The sequence below is a fragment of the Barbus barbus genome (genome assembly GCF_936440315.1).
Source record: "Barbus barbus genome assembly, chromosome: 17".
NCBI classification, from domain to species: Eukaryota; Metazoa; Chordata; class Actinopteri; order Cypriniformes; family Cyprinidae; genus Barbus; species Barbus barbus.
In genome coordinates, this window is record NC_136745.1 from 2,351,694 (window position 1) to 2,378,303 (window position 26,610).

A 26,610-nucleotide genomic window follows, 5' to 3' on the forward strand; every position below is an offset into this window, starting at 1 on the left:
CATCCCACTCGCAAAAAAACTGATTTAGTATTCATCAAAATGAATTAAAACAGTGAAATGCAAACTCAGAATATGATGCAAACCTGCAATACTTAAATGTTAAACAACACAAATGTATCTAATCCCATTTTATTAACCAATGTCTTTGCTGCTGACCTTTGATGATCCAGTTCAACCAAACTAATAAGCAAAAATGACTTTAGATAAACTAACAATTGTGCTTCATTGTTTTTTGTTTATTGCTGAAGAGTGTTGAACCCTCTTCTCCTGCATTCTACTGTACAGACGTGAATTTACTTTTCCTTCATCCTGAGGTGTATTCATTATACTTTTTGGTGTGAAAGGGCTTTTACATTTGCTATAAATATAACTTATTGCATTAAAACAATCAAGCCCTGCTCATATTTAAAAAGTAACGCAAAAATAATGTAACGCATTACTTTCCATAAAAAGCTAAGTAACGTAATTAGGTACTTTTTTAGGGAGTAACGCAATATTGTAATGCATTACTTTTAACTCTCCCCAACACTGGTAGGATGGATCTGGGCCAAAACTATGTTGCTGTCTGGGATGGTGTCTGTGTAAAAGCTGCAAGAAGATGTATTTACACACACCTTTAGATTTCACTTTATTTGTGTGCTGAATTATTATTTCCTGTTTTTTAGTACATATACATTTTATAATCACAGTTTCCACTAAAATATCTGTTAGTTTGTTGAAAACTGTAAATTGTCACAGGGAAGATTGTATTATCTAGGCATTTTGGTGCAAAAACAGAACTGTTCATCTAGGGAACTTGGTATTTTCCAGTCATACAAGTCATACAGTACAAAACTGAAAGAATATTGCATCTCATATGAATTTGTAACACTATTACTGTAGTAACAGTAACTGCTGTAACTATTTTGGTGGAAAGTATAGTTACCATAGTACATTAGTTAACAGTGCGCGTAAACAGACATTCTGGAAGTGAAACCCAACCCCCCAGTGTCCTTTCGCTCATGTGTTAACAGCGAGACGTCATGGTTTGGTTTTTAATAGTAGCAGCATTTCAGAAAGCCCACAGAGAGCAGATGATGCTGAAGCGGAAATTCCCTGCAGCTCACCATCAAATCACTTCCTTATTTTCTGTCTCAGTCTAGTAACCCTTAAAACGTATAAAATCACACTTTTAAATCATAAATCACACTCTTGAGCTAGGCATTTGGCTGAATGAATTATTCCCATTATACTGTAATTAGTTTATAAAGGTCATAGAGCTAGGATATGTTTATTATTGTGACAGACTGAGCATCACTTCCTGCTCCGTGATGTCTTGCATGTCAACGAAGGGGTTTATATTTGAACTTCCCCTCCAGTGAATAACATCACATTAGCAAGCTGCTGTGCATGTTACACGCGCTGTGGATTTAGGAGTGAAAGACTACAAGAGGATTAAACTGCAGCTATTAATCAGATTTGAAAGAGTGATGGAAGGAATTTCACAGTCGTCACTGTCAGAAGAGGACTCTTCCAGCAAAGAGCGCTCTTTACCTGAGGAGGAGAATGAACTGCAGTCTGAGTGCGTATTATTACACCGTCTTCTCTTTAGTTTAAGCAGACGTAAGCAGCAGCTGTCATTGTGTTATATGACAGTACACTCACTTTGTTATAGCAGAAAACTTTAAACAGGAAGTAGGGACTATTTTTGTAATAATTTGCCAGTGAAATGTTTTATTTTCGTACAATAGTATTCCAAAGAGTCACATGTTTGGTAGATAAATGACATATACAATGGTTCTGTAATTACTATATTTGCAAACCATGATATATATATATATATATATATATATATATATATATATATATATATATATTAATGATACTCAAAAGTAGGTAGCACTTTATTTTGGTAGTCAACTTTAGACATTCTACTAACAGTAAGTAACTTTGCAACTACATGTCAACTAGCAGTGATTAGAGTATTAGTAGACCGTCTGCTTAATATCTTCTCACATTTTATTTTAATGGGTCCACAATATACTGACTATGAGAATTTTTGCAAGTATATGTCAACTTATTCTACTAACCCTAAACCTACCCTACTGAGAGTTAGTAGACATGTAGTTGCAAATTAATGAGAATTAGTTGACGTGTAGTTACAAAGGTACTTAGTCCACTTTAGACATTCCACTAACTATAGGCTATCAAGATAAAGTGTAACCCAAAAGTACTGTGATTTCTTAGTAGAGATCATATTTTTTACTCTGTAATATCACATACACTCTTAAAAAAATAAAGGTGCTTCACGATGCCATAGAAGAACCTTTTTATCTAAATGGTTCTATAAAGAACCTTTAACATCTGAAGAACCGTTCTGTTTCACAAAAGCTTCTTTGTGGCAAAAGAAGGTTCTTCAGATTATACAAATGTTAGAAAGAAATGGTTCTTTAAAGAACCTTTGACTGAATGGTTCTTTGTGGAACCAAAAATGGTTCTTCTATGGCATTGCTGTGAAGAACCTACTAAGCACCTTTATTTTTAAGAGTGTATATGACTCCTTAGTGACAGTTTCACCAATGAATTAATACAGAGTTACACTGACTATTGACTTAATCATGTATTTTGGGGCACACTTTAGTTTGGGGATCATTTCTCATCATTAACTAACTATTAACTAAGATTTTTGCCTCAGAAAACTACTAGTTTGCTGCTAGTTAGTAGTGTAGGGATCTAAAATGGATCTTTTGTTTGGCCAGAGGAGAATGACACTATTTCGACAAACTATTTCCCGTCTAAATACTGTAAAGCTGATATAAAGCCATCCAAGCTGATGTAAAGCTGCTTTGACACAATTTGCATTGTTAAAAGCGCTATACAAATAATACTGACTTGACTAGTGACTAAAAAGGGATCTAAAATATGGTCATGCAGAATAAGGCATTAATATGTGCATTATTAATACTAATAAACAACCAATGCACTAGTAATATGCATGTAAGCGTGAGAATTGTGTAAAGTGCAATCATATTTTGATCTATTTGTGTGACATCCTGAGGGGAAAGAAACACAAAGTCTCACAGGAAGGGACAATAGTAATAGAGCTTTTAGAGTCATTTTCATTTTCTTTTTTATAGGGCCTGGTGATGTGTTTGTGTAACTTTTATTACTTCATACTTTGTCACAGCTTAGCATGAGACATTCATCATGAGGCTGTAATGAATTACGGGAACATTTGCATAACATCCATGACTTTATTTGTGCTGCTTCAGATTCTCCATCTGCCCATTACTGTATTAGCACAACAGCAATGACAGCACAGCGCTGTTCCCTATGGCTAAAAAAAAAAGAAAAAAAGAACAAGGCTCTCAAGAAAAAGAGGTTTTAGCTTTAGCGATTTGTCTGATTTAGCTTCTCGTTATCTGTTCACAAATTCTCATGTTACAGTGTAATTACAGGTATATAGTACTGATGTATTTAATTTGTAATTATTTTGTGGAGCAGCTTCACACACTAATTGTAATTACTACCATAATGACTTTGTATTAACATGTAATATGTGTGGTTTGGCCCGTCTCATGTAAGCTGTTCTCAAGAGGATCTTCACAAGAATAACAAAACCTGACAAAAAGCATTGGATATGCAAATGTCCCCATGAGGAAAACAACATCATAAGGGTCTTCATGATGTTTTATTTAAATTCTAAACATGCCTGCAGCTATATTTGAAGGTTAGGGATATTCAAAAGTGAAAGGAACCTACAGAACAGGAAGCCTGTGAGAAAACAAGGTTAAAAATAGGGTGAAATATTGTAAACATGCCAGCATTTGTCTAAATGGTAAATGTGTAAATGGTGGTTCTAATAATAAGAATAATAATGTGAGATCCTAAAATGTTAAAAAGAGGAATGTTTATGAGGACACAAATTTGTATAATGACATGGGTATGACAGAGGCATTACAATGTAAAGGTGATTTATTAGGACACTTTTGGTGTCCCCGTAATTCAAAAGGCTTATAAATTGTTCAGAAGGAGGTTTGTTGTTGTTGTTATTTGAAAATTAATGAACTATAAATAATTAAAAATGCACAAAGTTTTCTGTGAGGGTTGGTGTAGGGCGATAGAAAATGCAGTTTGTACCGTATAAAAGGCATTACATCTATGGATACTCCCCATAAACCATAAAAACTAATGTGTGTGTGTGTGTTGTAGGCCAGTGGAGGAGGCGGCACAGGGGGAGTCTCTTCTCTCTGGCGAGGAGCAGTTAACCCTCATCACAGAGAGCATGTCAATCACCTCCTCTGATGAGGAGAAGCTTCAGCTCCTCAACAAAAACACTGAACTCCGTAGACTCAACAAAGAGGTAGAATAAACCACCAGCTGTGACTTCACCCTTACATCTCAATTTTCAGAATCAGCTACATAGCTGGACTACAAACTAAAACATCAGTTGGAAAAAATAGATAAATTTAGATCAACTGGAAAACAAACATGCTTTCTGTTTCCATATCCATGAACCACGCTGTTTATATTATAGTCCAACGTACCTTTTTGTTAGTTCTAATTAGTGCTGTATATTCTGAAATTCACCTTACAAAGAAAAAAAAAAAAGCTCAGAACATTGAATTCAAATTTAATTTAATTGAAATTCGAAATAAACAAACATGCTTTCTGTTACACAGTTTCTCCAGAAGGTGTCACACTTAGACCAAATAAGGGAATAGTGTTTTTCGCTCTATTTGCATGTTAAAAAGTCAGATTTGGCTGTGGGGATTTTTGTGGCGATCAAATGTCCCTACAATCATAGTACAGTAGGTTATATGGACACTGGATTAGTAAAGGGACTAAAAAATTATGTAATGAATATGTAAAAAAAAAATTCGACAAAGTCAATGGAAAGTCCCCACACTGATGTAAAAATGCAACTGTGTGTGTGTGTCAAGCTGATGAAGCTGAACGAAGAGTGGGATCACATCTATCACAGCACGAGTGTGGGCCTCCAGCAGCGTGTAGCGGCCCTCGAGGAGGAGAGCAGGGCCCTCAAACAGCTCAACAGCCGACTGCTGCTCAAAGTAGAACATGAACAGGTATGTGGGCAGAAACACGCTCTCAATCTCTTCTGCTTCAAAAGCCAAGTGTGTATTTTTAGTGTCTCTACTGTCTCTAAACAGAATTGCAAATATTGTTAGTTTACCTAGCAACACAGTCTGCCATCGGTTGAGCCAACAGTCCGGTTCCACTAGTTGGACATGTTTTTTTGGTTGTTTTTGTTTTGTTTTTTGGTATTTTGTGAAGCTGTTTCCACCTGATCTGAATCTTAAAGGGATAGTTCACCCAAAAATGAAAATTCTGTCATTAATTACTCACCCTGATGTCGTTCCAAACCCGTAAGACCTTCATGTGCAGAAAACAGATTAAGATATTTCTGATGAAATCTGAGAGTTTTCTGACCCTTCATAGACAGCAAGGGAAACTTCCACGATCAAGGCACAAAACGATAGTAAGGAGGACATCGTTAAAACAGTCCATGTGACATCAGTGGTTCAACCGTAATGTTATGAAGCTACGAGAACACTTTTTGTGTGTAAAGAAAACAAATATGATGACTTTACTCAACAATTTCTTCTCTTCCGTGTCAGTCTTCGACATGCGTTCACGAGAGTGCCACAATGCATGCGTGTTGGTCCTGCAGCAACAGTCCTATTAGCCAATCAGATTTTTGGTTGTAAGTTTGGTCGATTATGGAATTATGGTTTAGAAATTATTCCAAATAAGGTGTTTTTTCTTGGTTATGTGAATGTTAAGGGAACATTCCATTTTATAGTTTTGTAAAGATTATGGGAACATACTTTTGAATGTAGCAACATTTTTAAAAAACGCATGTTTCAGAAGAAAAAATCATGAGCAATGCATAAATAATGTTTCTGTGCTAATGTTTTACTGAGCATTATTAAAGACCATACAAGACCAAATGTTCTTCCAGTAATATTATTGGAGCATTCATGTTTGTAAAACATTAGCAGCACGAAAACATGGCACGTTTTTTTTTTTTTTTCTGAAACTAACATCTTACTTCTTTTTTACTACTTCTTATATTACTGAGAACATTCAAATGTAACATTCCCTTAATGTTTGCACATTCATAAAACTGAATTATGCCTGAATTATTAACATTTGCATAAACGAGAAACTGAACGTTTTGAATATTCAGAGAACATTCAGAAATAGCATTTCCATAACTTAACTTTAACATTAGCAAAACATTCTGAAAGCATAATTTTATTAGCTGGGATGATAGGTGCCCTGGTTCTGTGAGATGGGAAAAGCAATATGTGTGATGAATCACCTCTCACCTGATTTATTACATCTGGAGCGCTTTATATTTGAAGAAAGCCAGAGGATAGTGGAGTAATTAGTTCAGATGATTGCTCTGCATGGTCGAGAGGCGGGACTATGAGGCTGTTTTGCAGGATAACCCTGATCCCTGATGAAGCTCACACGCTCCAGGACACTAAAGCCCTATAACACAGCGCTAAAGACAGTCGAGGGTGGATTTATGAACAGCTGGATGAGGTCCAGGCCCTTGTGGTCTGCCAGTGGACAGATCTCCTCTGCAGAGGGTTGTTTGGTTGCACTGGTGGTTAGCCAAGTGTTTGTCATTCTAAACTAGGTTAGGAAGGCGGTTGGTCAATTACAAGTAACTAAATGCTAGAGGTTGTGGTTACATACATATCACATACTCTGAACCTCAGGTTCAGTAAAGAATCATCTTCTTACCATTTTTGCTGTAAAGGTTTCATGTATTCTTTAGGTGGCTATTTAGGGATTTAAAAAAGCATCTGATGTCATATTTATCACATTATACTGTAAGATCCTCAGAAGTTCTACATCAAACTATTACATCTTTTAAAGGTTAGGTTCCCTCAAAATTGAATTTGCCATTTAGTCGCTATCATTTCATTCCAAACTCATTTGATTTGTCTGTAGAATAAAAAATGAGCTATTTAGCACAGCGTTCTTGTTGGTCTTTTTCATATAGCGAATGCATAAAGTTACAAGCTGACAGGCTCTAATATGGACAAAAGGCATCTTTATAGTATAATCAAAGTAGTCCATACAAGTCATACACATTATTTCACTATATAAACTATATAAATCTTCTAAAGCCTCCAAAATTTAAGGAATAAGTGACTTCGACATTTCTGAAAATCTTCTGATAATCACACTTTTCACATAAAAAAAAAGAAGTGTTTTTTTTCACTACTTTCATGATACTTTTCTGATTACTTTTGTCTGTTGTTGATATGCATTTGTTGTATAGGAAAGAAATCAGCATGAATGTTCTCCTAAACAGCTTTGTGTGTGTGTGTGTGTGTGTGTGTGTGTGTGTGCATGTTTATGTGGTTTATGAGGACACAAATTTGTATAATGACATGGGTATGACAGAGGTATTACAATATGAAGGTGGTTTATGAGGACACTGCCTATGTCCCCGTAATTCAAAAGGCTTAAAAAACATACTAAATGGTGTTTTTTTTGAAAATCTAAAAATGCACAAAGTCTCCTGTGAGGGCTAAGTTTAGGTGTAGGGTTGGTGTAGGGCAATAGCACACACAGTTTGTTCAGTATAAAAACCATTACGCCTATGGAGAGTCCCCATAAACCACAAAAACCAACATGTGTGTGTGTGCGCGTGTGTGTGTGTGTGCGTGATAAAAAAAGTCACATGGCGCAAGAATAACCTGATGGTGACAGAAATAATTTTCTTTGTGCAACTTAAAAAGCTTCCAGTTCGACAGTATTTTGTTTCTTAATGGAACTTTTATTTATTTATGTATTTATATTAATTCATTTATTTTTAAATGCGGCACACCAATGTTGTTTTTTGTACACCATGGTATAACAGGTGTTTTGCTGTGAATCGCTCTGATTCAGAAGCAGATCCATGAACAGACACTGAGACTTTTGCATGTTCGTATTTGTGTCTGTAGAACAAGAGGGAATATTATGAACAAACACTGATGCAGGAACTGAAGAAAAACCAGCATCTGCAGGAGTATATCAGACTGCTGGAGAGCCGACTGCACCAAACAGACCTTCAGCAGTGGACTAGAGGAACTCAGGTGAGCTTACACAGCAAATTTCTAAGTGATAAAAAACCTAGTGTTGGGCAGCTAGTGATAAAATCTGGTGTTAAATTACAAATATTATATGCTTTATCACTTGTTTAGTGATAATGCACAGTGTTTCCTTTGGGTGTTCACACATAATCAACATCTGCGCATGTGCAGAGCGTTTTCAGTCTCCCCGCCCATCATGTGCTCTTCGGTCTCCATGACTACACACATCGTCTTTAAGGATTTGCCTGCAAACAACGGTTCCAAGCAAGGTAAGTTAGGCCTATAGTATTATTAACTTATCAACGTGTGATTTATGAACTTATCATCACTAAAACAAACTGAATTAATTGTATACTGTTTGTGTGAAAAATAACTTAATTATTTGCCTCATTTTATCCAAATATTGGCAGTCAAAGGTATGATTAGGCCTAACGTTATTTCTAATTTATCACAAATAACGTTAACCGTTACACAAAGTCGACACTGCATATTCGTCTTTAATTAAGTATTAAAATAAGTATTGAAATATCATAATATTGATAATTAGTAAGGTATGTGGTTGACTTAACTCTGTCAGCATTTTCTGCCTCAGTTTAATTTTTTCTGCCTCAGTTTAATTTCGCGCTCTTTTGATCCGCCGTTCATCTTGAGTTTACCATTTCACGGTAACGTTACGTTAGGCCTAAACTAAGATATAAAGAATTGTTGGTCCATTTTAAAGGGCATTTTAACGTATAACTTAGTAACTTAAATGATAAGATACTGTAATTTTATCCCCCCCCCCATTCGTAGGACAGCACCATGACTGAAAGTGAAGCGGTGAGACTAACGTACTAAATTCGTTAATGGAGGACGATGGAGATAGACGTAAGTGACTTAATTTTATTTGTGCTAATTTTAATCGTTTTGTTAAATAAATGCTGCAGCTTTAGTATTTTCTGTGTGATACCGACATTATGCGTGATTTAGATGGTGAAACTTAACTTCATATATGTTTTTATAATGTGGCGAAAGTATCGTTAATAGGGTTCCCAACCTTTATAAGACCGAATATATCTTTCATCCAGTAACTACGGGTTAGTTCTGGTGTTTTGAAATAACTATTATAATTAAACTAAGTTTATAATAGCTCGAGCACTAACGGATTTGGCTGAGCACCGGAGGAAACGGCGGCGCTGCGCAATGTGCGCATGTGTTAGGCCTATGACATCTTAAGAGCGGAACGCTCTGTATGTTCTATCTAGCATCGTTCTCGTGGTAACGTACTTTGATAACATACGCGTATGTACAAAGTGCCCCAAAACGTCTCTTTGTGAGACACGCAAAAACGTGCTCGATACGGGAGGGAAACGCTGCATCATCCGACAGATAGCAACTCAAGCCCGGGTAAACAGGTTTTGTTTCTCCCGACGCCGACGAGGCATTTTTTTTGTCTTATTTTGTATTATTAGTTGAGCAGATGTGCATTAGTGAGTGACCTGAAGTTAGAGAGTATTTCTGTACAACTTAGTTCTAGCTTTAAAGTTTTATTTAGTGCTTATGTGTGAATATAAAGTTTTAATTCTTTTGACAATTGGCATAGGCAAGTGGTAGTTCTTGTGTGTGGGTATTAAACAGAATCTGTATTAAAACAAAGTGACCTATAGTGAATATATTGAGTCTGTTAGTTAGCTTTTTCCTATGGAGGACAAGCACCCACTGGCAAATGCATAAACCAACGCCTGTGCCCACACTGTAATGTTGTCATATGCATTTGGTGACTAATTAAATTCTTATTAGTTTTCTGTTTGAATTTGTATCTTATGTATTTTTATCTTTCCGTGTCATTTTTGTTTGTATAAAATGTCATTTCAAGTTTGCTTAACTTTTACAGGTTGGACAGTAAAGGCAAGAACCCAATACATGGACACTAGAAAATATGTAAAACTCAAAGAGCCATGCTTTTTGGAGTTTGTCACTGAAGGTAAGTCTGTAAATGAAGCTATATTATACAGTAAATGCACAAAGTACTTTGATGTCTTAATGATAAATCATTTTTTTTGGTTAGTAATGAAGTTATTGTTTTACAGCAAAAAAAGCATTTGCCATTCGAGAACAGACACCTGTTAAGGTAACGGATGACACCTCTACAGAAGTGGACGTGGATGTATTTCCTGAACTTGTTGCTGAAAGGGGCATGTGCTTTAGTTTACATACTAATGATGGTAATTATGTTTATACTTTTTTGGTCTTATTTTAAAATTGTGGTGATGTTTACATTTTTGCTAGTAATATTTGTATACTGTATACAGATTCCACTTCTGCACATGAGTTGTCCCCTCTTCTGACTGATGGGAACTCTGTCAGCAAGTCTTCAACCTTTACTGAATGCAATGAAGGCAACAAAACATCTGCATTCCCTTCCAAAAGACCCATGTTGGATGATTCCAAGCTTGCAAAAGAGGTTGGTAAGACAAGGGATCTAACCCAGCTTAAAGAAAATGTTCTCCAGTTTATCAAAAAATGCTGTTCTATAGACAATGTGTACATTTTGGTGTTGTCTGTTTAGACCATTGAAGACATCCTTAAGTGCAAACCTGGTGGTGTAGAAGTGATGCAGCACTATAAAGACACTGGTAATATGTCAACATCCAAAAGAAAGGAGATGATTAATATATTGGTTGCACACATGACTGAACAAGAAGGGTAAGCTTTGTTCATTTAATGTGTACAGATCACTGTACTTCCAACTTATTCAAATGTGACCCTGCCTGTGAAACACTATTAAATATTTAATATTTATTTTTAAATAAATACAAAATCTAGTTGCTTAACCCATGTTTTCTAAAGTGATCCAATCCGTTTGTGCTGAGAAACAGACATCAATTTTGGAATATTTGTAACATTACTATTGTTTTTATGCCAAGTGTACCAAGAACAGTTTTTATAGATGCTATTGTTTTTACCCCAAGTAAACAGAACAGAATAGACTAGGTTTTGGTTTCATGGTATATTGTTTATTATTGCAGAAGGATACCACTTAAGGCCACAAGAGAGATGTATGCCCTTGGGATTATTACTCTCTTTCCAAACCTAAAAGATCCTGCAGGGAAGACAGGCTATGTAAGTATCTCTGCTTGTTCAAGATGTTTGAAACTTAAAATCTTAGCTTTTTTTATGTGTTTGTTTTACCCAAATTTGTCTCTTTAACAGGAACAATACTATGACGCACAGAGAGGCACAGGTTTTATTATGAATCGCCTAAAGACGGTTCAGAGAAACACTAGTTGTAAAATGCCCTCTCGATCAAATGAGATAACTTGTGGCCCTGGAATGGAGGAAAATATCTGCCTTACAGATCAGCTAACAGGTGATGATTGCCAAGAAGCAATCTCACTGCTTAAACACAGCACTGATCGTGATATCATCTTCTGGAAGATGAAAGAAACTTTTCAGTACCGTCAGGAGATTGTAAAGGACCCAAAGAAGTCCACTTCCATCTTTCACATTTTTCCTCGATTCCGGGACACCAAGGGTCTGGTGAGTATTCATGCTAGCTGACTTAACAATCCAAAGTATTAGATTTTAGCTTCTCTGCTGCAACCTTCACTTAATATGGACTGCTTATAATTATGGATGTTAACAATTAATCGATGATTAAAATCACTGCAAACCTGTGATTTTAGGTTGCAAACCACTGATTCACATTTCTGAAAATGTCAATGTATTGTACTGCTCTAATCTTCAGTATAGCCTGAATACGAGCCCATGTTGATGATTGGCTTCCCTTTATCAGGACTTAATCTGTTGACGACTTCACTGCAACTTTAAACTACCATATTTAACACAACTACAGTGAGCATTGACTCACTGTTCAGTTATGAATGGGGCATATCTTTAAGTGCCATATCAGTGTAGATCAGTACATGATTTATAAACATCGGAATTTTTTTTTTTTTTTCTCTACACTTTTTTTGTGCTAAAATGTTACCAGTGCTAATTTCCGATGTCATTATTTGGTACTGTAAGCACACTGTTTTTTCTTCAGATTCATCAAGACTTTGCTTTGATGTTTGGCCTGGAAACAGCATCCAGATTTTTAGAGAAGTGGAATACCTCCTTCAAGGAAAATGTGATTAAGGAGGCAAAAACTCTAAATCCATCTGCATTCCTGCTACAGCTACTGAAATCTGCTGAAAAAAACAATGGAGACAACAGTAATGAAGGTAAAAGTACTTAACAGTTCTCTAGAAAATGCTACAAATTGTATTTATGAAAGCTAACGAAATGTGCTCTCTGTGTCATGTAATTATAGAATGGGATAGTGACATAGCCTCCCTGCTTTTGCTGTTACACCTCCTTGCACCCCAACCCTCTGGAAGAAAGAGAGCAGCCAAGATCAGTGTAAGAGATGCTGTTGGTCGCCTCCTGAAATTTGAAAAGGTTAGCTTATGTTCTGGATTTTTTCTTAAACGTAGCAAATATCATAACTCTAAACCAAACCATAAGAATAGTGAACTGTTATAACTAAAGCATGTAGGGTTTTTCTTTGTTTCAAAGATGTAATTTTCTCTTAAGAGTCTAAATTTGTGGTAAATATACTATGTTCTGATTTTAAATGTATGCTAGAATTTATGGCATTTAAGTAATTTTTATATTGTTATTAATCAGTCCTGCAGAAGTTTGGAGGACCATCTCTCAGAGGTGGAGGACAGACAGCCCTATCTTCTGGCCACTGGACAAACCAAAGCAGATGTGCTTAAGTTCTACATTGTGGTCGACAAGAATCTCATACCCTGTCAAGCAAGTACTTCACTTGGAGCTTTTGATGAGCTTTTTAAAGCTCATTTTGTCTTTGGTGCACAATATGACCCATCTCTCAGCAACATGTTCACCTTTATCCAGACAACAGTCTACAAAATCCATCCTAGCACGTCCAGCCAATCATCACGCACTCGAGAGTTGAGAGCAAAACTGTTAAACAGTTTAATGGAAAGTACATGATGAGAAGATGTTTCATTTGCAAGTCTTTGCTGGGTACAAGCATTAAATTGTTTCGACACCTGAAGTTAGCTCATGGCATGTACCCAGGAAAGAAGCTGAGACTGATTTGTGCACAAGAGGGATGCAACTTACAGTTTACCACCTATTCTGGTTTTCGGAAGCATTTACATTATATCCATTGTGAAGATGAGGATAATGCAGAAACGGATGCAGCTCCCAGCCATCAAACACAGGCTCCAGAGTTACCTTCTATTGAAGAGACGCATGTTGACCATATATATGAGACACCTGATAGCCCACAGCAACCTACAACCTCGTTTCAAAGCCTGGATATGTGTGCATCAATTATTTCAAAATTGATGGCAAGTAATGTACCAAATACTGTTGTTTCTTCAACAATAGAAAGCCTAGAAGACTTCATCGATGATTTAAAGTGTAACCTCAAGGAAAAAGTCCTAAACATCGTTCCACAAAATAATCCAAGCCGAGAAAGTTTAGAGAATGTTTTTGAAAGTTTTGATAATCCATTCAGTGCTCTAAATACAGACAACAAATTGAAAAGGTATTTCTATAAAAAGTGGGGTATAGTGCAGCCAGTTGAGGTGCCTTTAGGCATTAGGTATGACACCAAGAGAAATAGACAAACAGGCGCATATGAGCAACTCCCGGTTAACAATAAATTTATTTATATACCAATACTAAAAACATTAGAATTTATTTTTAAGAACTCTGATGTGTGTGATTTCATGCAGGACTGCACTCAAAGTGACATTTTTGAAGATTTCTGTGATGGAACTTACTTTAAAAATCACCCCTTGTTTTCAAGTCACAGATTTGCTCTACAAATTCAACTCTATTACGACGATTTTGAAGCCGCTAACCCCTTAGGATCAAAAAAAGGCATTCATAAACTTGGTTGTCTGTACTTCATTCTCCGTAACCTTCCACCAAAAGTAAATTCAACTCTAATGAACATTCATCTGGTGTCATTGTTCCATTCACAAGATGCCAAAAAGTATGGAATAGATTCAATATTGAAGCCTTTTGTGGATGATATGAAAGTTTTAGAGACGGAAGGAATAAAGGTCCCTTTCTGCGAGATGCCTGTAAGGGGTACACTTGCACAAATCACCGGTGATAACTTGGGCATTCACTCAATTCTCGGTTTTATGGAGTCGTTCAGTGCAAACTATTTCTGCCGCTTATGCTTGATTGACAAAGTTTTGTCTCAAGAAGTTTTTTCAGAGGATGATCCACGGCTGATATTGAGAACAAAGATTCTTAATGAGGAACACTATGCTGATCTTTCAAAGGAACCAACTCTTACATCTTCACATGGAATTAAGCGCAACAGCATACTCAATACACTTTCATACTTCAATGTATCTGAAAACTTTGCTTTTGATATAATGCACGATATTTTAGAGGGTGTGGGTCAGTATGAGATGAGACTTCTTTTTGATTATATGGTTAAGAACAAATTCATTTCAAAAGAAAGCCTGCTGAACAGAGTCTATGCCTTTAACTATGGTCACATGGAAAGAGCAAATCGGCCTACTAAAATAAACTTGGACTGTGAAGGTAATGGCATTGGATTAAATGCTGCACAAACTCTTTGTTTAATAACAAACATACCGTTGATTTTTGGTGACGTTATTCCTCAGGGAAACCTGCATTGGTATTTGTTACTGTTGCTTTTGCAGGTCATCAACATTGTGTTCTCCCCCTCAGTCACAGAGGGTATGACTGTGTTTTTGAAACACCTCATTAAAGACCATCATCAGCTGTTTAAGGAGCTCTACCCATCCAAAAACTTAATTCCTAAGCATCATTTTATGTTGCATTATCCTCGCTGTATTCGGAGAATTGGTCCATTGTTGCATGTTTGGTCAATGAGGTTCGAGGCCAAACATAAGTTCTTTAAGAACTGCATAAAGAACTTTAAGAATTTGACTGTTTCTTTGGCAAAAAAACACCAATTTGCTGTAGCCTATCACTGGGAGTGTATGAATTACAATTCTCTGCAATCAGGACCAGTGAAGGTACATAAACTTCTGTGTTTGGATAATTCTGAAGAGATTTCTGAACATTTTTGCATTGATTCTCAAACTGAAATTCGACATACAAAGTGGGTAAAATGCTCTGGAGCAGAGTACAGAGTTGGCCTTTTCGTGTGTTCTGATATTGTTGACGAAATGCCTGTTTTCAGCAAAATACTAAATATATTATTGTTCAGAGAACAAGTTTTCTTGTTGTTAAAAGACTATGAGTCTACGTTTATTGAACAGGTCCATGCCTACAGATTATTTGACAAAGCATCTCAACATGTTTGGATAGTGAACAAAGACAACTTAAGGAATATTTCTTTGTTTGATGCACAGATCTCCTATGGTGCTGACTCATTTTTCTACATAATTGCAAAAAATGAACTTGTTTGAAACACAGTGATTTATGTGATTATTTAGCCTATAAAGGAATAGTATATTTTATCAGAATGAATGTATATTTTTAAACCAGACATGGTTAACATTGATGAGTTAAAGATGACATGTTAAATTGTTGTTGTATTTTCAATTTAAAGATGTTATTGCAGTGTATGTTTACTTGTTAAAAAACTTTTGAGTCAATTTCTATTGAAAATGTCCTTGCAGATTATTTGACATAGTATATCAACATGTACAGATGTCCTATGGTGCTGACTCATTTTTCTACATTTTTACAAAAAAAATGAATTTGTTTGAATTGAAACTCAGTAGAGATTTATATTTAAGAAATATTTCTCATAATGAACGTGTATTTTCATACCATTAAGTTGCTATTGCATTAACAGAGCTGTTTTATTCAATTGTATGTTTGATATATTAAAAGTTTATGTTCAAATAAATTCATAGTCACTTGGTTTTTGGAAAAATATCTACAGGTTTATTTTTTAAATTTCATCTGCATTACCATTTTAAAATAAGTATTTACATTATTTACATTAAATCAACATAATACAAATACACTGGGGTTGTGTGATTAATCACCATAAAGTGTTAAATGTGTACACTTAAGAGTGATAATTTCTCAACACCTTGAGTGTTAAATGATACACTAATGCAGTGTTTGAATAATAAACACTTTCATCAGTGTTGTTTTAACACTAGCAAAGATGGACCTGTATGTTCACCCGGAAAGTGATAATTTTAACACCCATGGTGACAAATCTCCCAACATATTTTTGCTGTGTACAGCATCATATCAGCTACTTATAGTGTTTTATGTGACTATCCTTTAACATGTTTATTGACTTTTTCTCCTTTGGAAGACCCCAGATACCAGTGGCTCCTCAGACTCTCAGCTGGTCCAGGGCTCATCTAAGCCATCCCTAGATGTGCGGTCGACTCCAGGGCTTCCTGCGTCTCTGGGCACAAAGTCCAGTCTCAGACTGGCTGGCATGGGAATTGAGACACAATCTGACCCTGTAAGAGAAGTTCAGGATCTTAAAGAACAGCTGGAGGCGCTGCGGTGTCAGGTGAGCTATCATGTGATCAGAACATTCAATGTCATTTTGAAAAGAGGCTTTTAAATATACCCTGCAAACCCTGAACTTTAGACAAAATAGTGGGGGAAAAAATGCATATGTGATATATTTGATACATCAGGTTTTTATGGCTAATACAGTATAAAATAGAGAATATGATGCTCATCCTTTATATATATATATATTTTCCTACAAATTCAGAGACACAAACTGAGCAAAAATATACAATTCGATGCAGTTGCTGATATTTTTATAGCAAAAAAGTAAAATAAAATATAATTGCATGTAAACATAACATAAATATCAGTCATCATCACTAGCCTATATCTCCAATAATATGTCTTTGTGAGATGATATTTATATGATCAAAACATATAATGTAATGCAATCCAATGATGATTGAGAGATGAACAAATCAATGCTCCTCAAATACCTGATGATCAGATTTGAGACTCACTGATTTTTCTAAAAAAATGATTTATGGAAAATCAAGTAAATTCAAGCTGCTTCAGTCCAGTAAGTGTTCATTTGGAAATATTACTGACAATATCAAATAAATTCTTCTGTTTAAAAATCAGTAAAGATTTCACAGCAAAAAGACATGTGAATCGTGAACTCAAGGTGGATGTTTTTAGTTTATTTTTCCTCAAACAGATGACAAAAGTTGTGTGCAACAGGTTTTGTCATGGTGATAATTCAGAGGCATTTAAAATATGACATAGTAGGCTTTATAGAGTTAAACATTAAACATTAGTACAGTAGGCAAACAGAAGGTAAAAATATTTACATTTGCATTTAATCATTTATCAGATGCTTTTATCCAAAGTGACTTAGAAATGAGGACAAAGGTTAATTTGGGGGTATAATTTAAGATTAATATAAGTAATAGTTTAAGTAATGTACATTCTTAAAAATAAAGGTGCTTCATGATGCCACAGAAGAACCTTTTTATCTAAATGGTTGCATAAAGAACCTTTAACATCTGAAGAACCTTTCTGTTTCACAAAATCTTCTTTGTGGCGAAAGAAGGTTCTTTAGATTATAAAAAGGTAAGAAAGAGATGGTTCTTTAAAGAACCTTTGACTGAATGGTTCTTTGTGGAACCAAAAATGGTTTTTCTATGCATCGCTGTGAAGCACCTTTATTTTTAAGAGTGTAAGTTGCATTTCTTTGCCATTTTATATAAAAACATAGATGTTTTTACAATGTTGTAATTGCATAGACTTTATCCATCCACAGACTAAAATCTACGAGGCTGATTATAAAACTGAGCATAAGGACCATGAGCGCATGCTGCAGGAGAATAAGCGTATGCGGCGCAGAGAGGCAGATATGCGTCAACAGATGGTGCTGCTGCAGGAACAGGTGAGCACCAGAGAGCACTCAAACACTCAAACATACTCAACACACTCAACACAAACCAGCTGTTACAGGCTTACACCACCGGGTGGCACATGGTACTGCCTAATCACTGCTTCCTATCAAACACACTCATCTCCCTCTGTTTGGAGACTGATCTGGATACAGTCTGGATCTGGGTGGCTACGGTGACCTCGGAATAAGAAAGAAACAGACTAATATTAGCGTAGATGCCATTCTTCTAACAATATAACAAGTACATCAGGAGTTTTGGGAAGTGTTCCCGGTTCCGGTTGACCTAATTAATGCAGCCTAACAATCCTTTAACGGATTTGAATAATAGAAATGCGATAGTGTGTTATGTGTAAACCAGGTTAAAGAGATGGGTCTTTAATCTAGATTTAAACTGACAGTGTGTGTCTGTTTCCCGAACAGTATTAGGTAGATTGTTCCAGAGTTTGGGCGCTAAATAGGAAAACGATCTCCCGCCCACAGTTGATTTTTATATTCTAGGTATTATCAAATGGCCAGAGTTTTGAGATCCAGCAGACGTGAAGGACTATAATGCGATAAGAGCTCACTCAAATACTGAGGTGCCAAACCATTCAGGGCTTTGTAGGTAATTAGCAATATCTTAAAATGTATACGATGTTTAATAGGGAGCCAGTGCATTGTTGACAGAACAGGGCTAATGTGGTCATACTTCCTGGTTCTAGTAAGAACTCTAGCTGCTGCATTTTGAACCAACTGCATTTTGTTTATTAAACGTGCAGAGCAACCACCCAATAAAGCATTACAATAATCTAGCCTCGAGGTCATGAATGCATGAATTAATGTTTCTGCATTTGACATTGAGAGCATAGAGCATAATTTTAAGATGGAAAAATGCAGTTTTACAAATGCTAGAATGTTTTTCGAAGAAAGATTGCTATCAAAAAGTACGCCTAGGTTCCTAGCTGATGATGAAGAATTTACGGAGCAGCCGTCAAGTATTAGACAGTGATCCAGGTTATTACATGCAAAAGTTTTTGGTCCAATAATTAACAACTCTGTTTTTTTAGAATTTAGCAGTAAGAAATTGCTAGTCATCCAGTTTTTGATATCAACTATACATTCCGTTAGTTTTGCAAATTGGTAAGTTTTATCAGGTCGCGAAGAAATAAAGAGCTGGCTATCATCAGCATAACAGTGAAAGCTAACACCATGTTTCCTAATGATATCTCCCAAGGGTAACATGTAAAGCATGAAAAGTAAGGGGCCAACTACTGAGCCTTGAGGTACTCCATACTGCACTTGTGATTGGTATGATACCTCTTCATTTACTGCCACAAATTGATGGCGGTCAGATAAGTACGATTTGAACCATGCCAGTGCACTTCCTCTAATGCCAACATAATTTTCTAGTCTATTTAAAAGAATGTTGTGGTGCTAAGATCCAGTAGCACTGATAGAGAGATACAACCACGATCAGATGATAAAAGCAGGTCGTTTGTAACTCTAATGAGAGCAGTCACAGTACTATGATATAGGGTCACAAAAAGAAGAAAAAAAAGAAAAGAAAAAAGCTGATTGTCCCCACTGACTTCCATAGTGTTTTTTTTCTCCATACTATGGATAACAATCAACTGTTTGGTTACCCATATTCTTCAAAATATCTTCAGAAAAAGAAACTCATACTGGTTTGGAATAACCTGAGGAAATTTTCATTTTTGGTTGAACTATAAGTAACTTTGTTATACTTGTAATACTAATGCCACTAACCCTAACCTTACAGTCTAGTACTCTAATGAGAGTAAGTTGCCATTTAGTTGCAAATGTACTTTTCGTAGAATGTATAAAGTAGGCTATTGAAATAAAGTGTAAAAAAAGGTAAGCCCTGTGACACTGTTAAATGTTTGCTTCAACGGTCTGACATGTCAACTACTGACTTAGTATTTGACTGACCTTGCCTGAGGAAAGCACATCACTTTTAACAACCACCCATTGAACTAATGCAAAGATTATGGAACACAAGCAGAATATCAGACAGTTGATGAAAAAGTTCAATGAATATTTTCTATGTTTCTAGGTTTCTATGGTACAGTATTTGTTTCTATGAGGAAATGAATCTCTTTTTTATCATAATGTTGTCACCTGTGTATGTCACTTCAGGTCACGCGTATCTGATTTCCATGTCAAAGATTTCCATTCCATTGTATTTAAAAATCTTATAGCAAAATGAAATGAGGTTTGGTGCTTCCAAGTAAAACTAATTGTGATAAATGCAGATGTGATGTTGAGTATGTCATAAGAGATGATCGGTGTTGGGTGCAATTCATCACTAAATAATCAATCCCTGTAATTTAATTATGTTTCCCTGAAAGAGTAAAGTAGGGGATTTTTTCTGTAATGTAATTAATTTCTTCTGATGTAATTGCATTGAATATTGTATAGGAGATTTTAATATAAAAATAGTGGATTTAACACCAAAATTTAGCTAATGTTAATTTTTTTATGTAACCTTCTCCTTTTAAATTATTTGGTCAGTTCAAGAATAATTTATATTATTTAAATAAAAGATCAGTTTCATGTTCAACTGGTCAAGGTTGATCTGTGCATTTAAAAGTAATTAGTAATAAGTAATGCAGTGCTTTTTAGCGAGAGTAATTAGTACAATAATCCAATTACACCGTTGAAGACGTAATATCTAGTAAGTAATTTATTATATTTCATATGTTTTAAATGTCATCTTGTTTGTTTTCTCAGCTGAAGGTGTACGAGGATGATTTCCAGAAGGAGCGCTCAGACAAACGCATTCTCCAGAGACTGCTGATGAAGAAGTCTCCAGCCGAGAAGGACCCGGTTCTGGTGCATCGCTGCAACAACGAGCAGGACCGGCCCAGATCAGACAGGAGAAAGCCCAGAGACGAGCAGCGCGGCGGATACGTCTGTCCCAAACACTGTGAACATCACGGCCAGCTGGACTTCCCCTGAGCACCCACAGAGCCATCCATCACATTAAACAAATCTACACAAGCTACTTTGTATCTTTAAAAAATCAAAAGTTCCTTTGTAACTGCTTTATTTATATGAAGTTCTTATTTTTTTATTGTATTATTCTTTGTTGAAAGGACTGTGTTTGTACAATGACTGTGTGGAAACTGCACTTGTGTAAATAAATCTGAACCACTTCACTGACTGAAAACATGAAACTCAAACTACCCTAATCTTTATAAGCAAATTTATTTGGTCTTGTTAATATGTTAACTGACTTTGTGGCAAAATATTAACTGACTTATTACAGAAACACAATACACTTTAAGAAGGAAATGATTTAAGAAGAATCTGCGCACCTTTGACGATAAGGAAGTCCGTGGCCAATGCATTTCCCTACATTGAGCTCATTCCTAATGCATAACTGTTTGTTGTTTTCCAGGATATTTGCTCAGTTGTAATCTCATTCAATAAAGTTCATCTCTGAATTTGTGCTTTTACTGCACATAGCCCATGCTAAATAGGTCATGTTTTTATGTGTTATTAAAATGCATTAGAATTGTTTTTTTAGCAATATTGTTTTGATAAAACTGCATTACTAATGTAGATGTTTGTCCCCAAAATTTTTAACCATCCAAAATCTTTGATTAAACTTTTACTCATATATATTAAATAAACACTGACATGTTATATTAAAGAAAGAAATTGCTAATAGCTGTATTTCGGCTCTTCAGATACAACAGAATATATGTTGATAACGCATATTTAATATCCAGTATTATATTTTCATATAGCTGAATAAGTAATCTTTCCATTGATGTATGGTTTGTTAGGATAGGACAATATTTGTCTGAGATACAACTATTTGAAAATCTGGAATCTGAGGGAGCAAAAAAATCTAAATATTGAGAAAATCTCCTTTAAAGTTGTTCAAATGAAGTTCTTAGCAATGCATATTACTAATCAAAAATGAAGTTTTGATATATTTATGGTAGGAAATTTACTAAATATCTTCATGGAACATGATATTTTCGTAATATCCTAATAATTTTCGGACTATGAATAATAATAATAATATATGACTAAAGTTGCACATAGTTTTAGCAGAAAAAAAATCAATAATGCTATAAAAGTCAACACATACATAGAATAGTATTTAAAATATAACAAAAAAATATGAACTGGAAATAGAAACTATTTTAAATATTTTATTTGAATAATTAAGCCTTTATTTTGTTGAACTTTAGACACTTTTCACAGATTTGAATAGATAAATAAATAGTGCAATATATAGCAAGTACCTATGGTTTGGGTAAATGTTAATATATGAATAAATGACTTTGCTTTACTATAATGTTGTCTCCAGCAGCTGACAATGTGTCACATTCATCACATACTGGGAGAGTCAACAAAGGCATTGTGTTCTTGATTATTATCCGGTTACAGATAAACACAAAGAATCTTACTCACAAAAGGAAATGCTCTTTCAAGTCGTCCTAGAATTTCCAGCATCATCAGATGACTAGCTCAGCATGTTGTAACATATTTGGCATACCTACACACCCAAACATTTATGATTGGGTGGTTAAAATATTTATTTATTTTTCCCCTGGAGTCTAAAATAGTAAAGAGTGTCATAAGGTAATTTTGGAGGAGGAGCCTAATCACAACGTATTGTATATAAACACAGTTTGACAGTGAAGAGCAAGACATCTCAGGAAGAAACAGCCTGAAGAGCAAAGACCAGGTATTGGCTGAATTCAGTATGATTCAGTTTCCATACTTTCCTCGATAGATTTATAATTGTTTCATACTGTTTTTTTAACTTTGTCTACAGCTTGAACCAAGACTCAGCACTATAGGAAATCAGCATCTTTCTGACTCAGGTGCGTGTTTTTTTTTTTTGTTCTTGTTGTTGTCTACACACACTCTGTGAACTTTAGCAATGAAAATGAGTCTACTAAACAGATGGTAAAGCCTGAGTATGCATTCTAGCTGCCAGCGTTTAACAGATCTGCAAACTGAGGCTCACCTCCACCCTCATGCGCTTAAGAGTAGCATGTTTAATTGCTCATGGACCATTGCCTCCAGTCACTATAGCACTCTCTGTTCCTGCATAAACAACCCAGAATAAATGTGCCATGAATAAGTGGGGAGGAGTAGAGCCAAAACAAGGAGGTTTTCAGAGGTCAGGAAGGGAAATGACTGAACGTGGATGCAAAGTTTTGTTTCCCATCTTTTTGTCCAGGTTATAAAAACAGGTTTTCTTTCCCTGTGTAGTTTGCACAGCTGAGCTTTAGCCCTTGAGAAGCAAACGAAGCAAGAGACGGCGTTCTCATAACATCTCCAGTAGACAAGCGGAAATTTCACTACATTTTCAGACATGAAGAGAGACGCGGCTGAGGTTAAGGCCTTGTACGAGAAGCAGGGGTACATGTCAGCTATCCCCATCCTGAGTCCTGAAGAGCTTCAGCAGGCCCGGGATGCCTTCGCTGAGCTGGAGAGAAAACATGGTGAGCTTCAGCACCTTCAACATTTCTCACATTATCACTGTTTGCTCGCTATAGTTTAGAAAATGGTAATAAAATATGACAAGAACTCAGAGTAAAACTGTGTCAGAATTAATCTTGATAATGTCAGATAACTTTGATAGAAAGGTATGTAATGAATTCGGTTGAATAGCTGTCAGCTGTTAAATGTAAGCACACAATTAGATAATACCAATTTAGCTCAACCAGTTACCAAGCATAGCTTCATTTTGTTCAGTCTTTGGTGTACAAAAAACTGCATTAGCAATAAAAAAAATAAAAACACTTAAGCAAAACATGCTAAGGTCAAAGTGTCTGAATAATTTGTCAGTCATAAGGGTCCTATATATATATATGGGACCCTTATGACTGACAAATTATTATATATATTTTATTATATATTATTGTATAAATATATATTTTATTATATGCATATATATATATATATATGCATCATCTGAAAGCTGAATAAATAAGCTTTCCATTGATGTATGGTTTGTTAGGATAGGACAACAGAAAATCTGGAATCTGAGGGTGCTAACAAAAAAAATCTAAATATTGAGAAAATCGCCTTTAAAGTTGTCCAAATGAAGGCCTTAGCAATGCTTATTATTAATCAAAAATTTAATTTGTATATATTTATGGTAGGAAATTTACAAAATATCTTCATGAAACATGATCTTTAATTAATATCCTAATGATTTTTGGCATAAAAGAAAAAAATATAATTTAGACCCATACAATGTATTGTTGGCTATTGCTACAAATATATCCATGTGACTTGTTTTGTGGTCCAAGGTCACATTTTTGGTCCCAAATTTGTATCAGTTTTACTGGTAGTCCAATTTTTGGGATTAATATGTCACAGTTATTTGGTATTTTGCTATCCATTCCTCACTAACATTTATGAACTATAGTGTGCTGCACCCACTAATAAATAGACATAAAAAATTCTAGTGTCTAGAAATATCTAGAAATCTAGTGTCTGAATAATTTTTGATTTGACTATATAAGCCTTAGAATTGAGGTTTGGACTTGGATTAATCCAATATTCCTCAACAGGTGAAGATTACACCGCTTACAGCCTTCATAACATCCACAAGGATTGTGACTGGGTGATGGGCCTCACCAAGCACCCTAAGCTTCTGGAGGCGGTCACAGCGGTTCTGGGGCCGGACGTCATCATGCTGGACTCCAGATTCATTTGTAAATATCCAGTAAATAAAACGCAAGAAAGCAATGTCGTCATCCAACCAAACAACACCTGTGATAAGGCAAAGAACGGCAATGTGAAGACAGAAGTGATGCCGTTTGTGGCCTGGCACCAGGATATGAAGTAAGCACAATTCCACAGAAGAAAATTAAATACGGTATTTTGGGTTTCTGTTGGCTTAGATATCCATTCCAAGTTTTCCGTAATCATCTTATGTTGGTTTCCAGGTACTGGGGCTTTGATGGAGGTCCTGTTCTGTCAGTCTGGCTCGCTCTGGATGACTCACTTGAGGACAATGGAGCACTGCAGGTTATTCCAGGTATAAACACTGTCTCTGTTTGCATGCAAGACGGATCGTGTCACTTTGTCTGGTTTGTAACATGTCTAAATTTATTTCCCAACAGGAAGCCACTGCTCTGGTCTTTTGCCCCATTGCCAGTCCAAACGAGCTGGCAACATGCTGAGCGTCAATCAAGAGATCCCAGAGGAGATGGTGGAGACGGAGAAGGCCATCTTATGCCCCCTTCAAGCTGGTCAGATGTCTGTGAGTACATTTCTTTACATTGTCTGAAAAAATAACACACTCCCATGCAGTCAGACCCATGGAACCAATCACAGCGAGCTTATATCTGAGTTTAATTCAAGTTTGTTTTTGGATTCAGATCCATGATGGACTTCTGGTTCATGCCAGCGATCCCAACACATCTAATAGGAGGCGCTGTGGCTATGTGATCCGATATGTCCCTACATACACTTATCCAATCCAGGTAAACATCACACTCAGTTTACATTTCACATAGACATATCCGCAGACATTTAGCTGGAAAAAGCATATAAATGTGTTTTTTGCTGACAGGACCCTGAGCGTCCCAGGACTTTTCCTGCCACGGTGCTGGTCAGCGGTGTTGACAAATACAACCATTTCTCCAACAAAACCTCCAAACTGTGACCGGCTTTATAATGACCTCTTTATTTAAGACATGGGTGCTTTGGCTTTATGAACTACTTAAACTCTAACAATGTGTGTGTGTGTCAAATGAAACAGCGTTTTCAGCTGTTCTACCTGTTTTTCTTATTAGTTAACAGTACTTGTGACAATTTGAAAGTTTATATTTATATATATTTGTCATATATACATATTTAATTTACAATTTGGGTATATATCTTTCAGGCTTTTCAGGAAATCATGTGTTATGGGATTTTGAACTATATGTGTCCTTTGTCACTTTCTGAATATGGAACTGATCTGAAATATTCAATAAATTGTTAAATATTACCTCTGGATGTTTAAGTCATTTGCAAATGATTCAACAAATAGAGAAAAGACAGAGCAACAACAACAACACATAATGCAATCCACCAAAAGCAGCACAAATGACCAACTATTGCAACCACGTCCAGTGCAATATGGGTTAAGACATGCTTTTCCTGGGTGTTAAGTAATGTCGCAAATGTTACTAAACACTCTGCCGCAAACCTTTAAATCCTCTCCTCCCATAAATGTTGAAAGGGAAACTCCTACAAATGCATATGCAATAAGGTCAACCACAAAAATAACTGCCCATGCTTTTTCAGCTCTATTTTTTCACTGTATGCCTTCAGTAAATCCTGGCAGTGGTTTTTTAAAGTCAAAAGGGGGTTTTCACTGGTATGAGCTGTTAGTAAATCTGGCCTTTGGTCTTGAAACCTCTACAGATCACACATAGACATGGTCTTGGTCTGTGTCTTGGTCTCATTAATTTGGGTCTTGCTCTTAGATCTAGATTTATCTCAAACAAGCGAGCTGATAATAACCTCAGTCACTAGTCGACACAATATCTTCATCTTCAGTTCTCCTGAAGACTCAAAACATTTGTTAGGCTCTTGGTGGCGACATATGGGAAAATTTTAAACAAAAAATAAGATGGGAAAACTACATGGGTATGAGTATCT

At 35.8% G+C, this 26,610-nt stretch overlaps 3 protein-coding genes across 5 annotated transcripts; all 3 read left to right on the forward strand.

The window, feature by feature from the left end:
- The first annotated feature begins 1,097 nt into the window (after positions 1 to 1,097).
- On the forward strand, positions 1,098 to 21,630 carry LOC306883775 (uncharacterized protein). The gene is made up of 7 exons (XM_079439254.1): positions 1,098 to 1,561; positions 4,192 to 4,342; positions 4,923 to 5,066; positions 7,971 to 8,102; positions 16,390 to 16,596; positions 17,845 to 17,970; positions 20,710 to 21,630. The coding sequence occupies exons 1-7, from the start codon at positions 1,470 to 1,472 to the stop codon at positions 20,935 to 20,937; spliced, it is 1,080 nt and encodes a 359-aa protein (XP_079295380.1). The 5' UTR covers positions 1,098 to 1,469; the 3' UTR covers positions 20,938 to 21,630.
- Positions 8,110 to 15,963, forward strand: LOC306883774 (uncharacterized protein). 3 transcript variants are annotated; one of them, XM_079439252.1, is made up of 11 exons: positions 8,110 to 8,368; positions 8,892 to 8,966; positions 9,973 to 10,062; positions 10,169 to 10,303; positions 10,391 to 10,542; positions 10,648 to 10,784; positions 11,108 to 11,201; positions 11,292 to 11,618; positions 12,127 to 12,304; positions 12,394 to 12,521; positions 12,750 to 15,959. In XM_079439252.1, the coding sequence occupies exons 2-11, from the start codon at positions 8,945 to 8,947 to the stop codon at positions 13,080 to 13,082; spliced, it is 1,596 nt and encodes a 531-aa protein (XP_079295378.1). In that variant the 5' UTR covers positions 8,110 to 8,368; positions 8,892 to 8,944; the 3' UTR covers positions 13,083 to 15,959. The 3 variants fall into 3 exon arrangements, with proteins under 3 accessions (XP_079295378.1, XP_079295377.1, XP_079295379.1); XM_079439251.1 differs by lacking the exon at positions 8,892 to 8,966 and having other exon boundaries at positions 8,123 to 8,368; XM_079439253.1 differs by lacking the exons at positions 8,110 to 8,368; positions 8,892 to 8,966 and adding an exon at positions 9,252 to 9,485 and having other exon boundaries at positions 12,750 to 15,963.
- A 1,013-nt stretch (positions 21,631 to 22,643) lies between the features above and the next one.
- On the forward strand, positions 22,644 to 25,953 carry LOC306883290 (L-threonyl-[L-threonyl-carrier protein] 4-chlorinase-like). Its single transcript, XM_079438450.1, has 8 exons — positions 22,644 to 22,684; positions 22,775 to 22,823; positions 23,218 to 23,450; positions 24,528 to 24,801; positions 24,906 to 24,997; positions 25,083 to 25,222; positions 25,341 to 25,445; positions 25,535 to 25,953. The coding sequence occupies exons 3-8, from the start codon at positions 23,321 to 23,323 to the stop codon at positions 25,625 to 25,627; spliced, it is 834 nt and encodes a 277-aa protein (XP_079294576.1). The 5' UTR covers positions 22,644 to 22,684; positions 22,775 to 22,823; positions 23,218 to 23,320; the 3' UTR covers positions 25,628 to 25,953.
- The last annotated feature ends 657 nt before the right edge of the window (positions 25,954 to 26,610 follow it).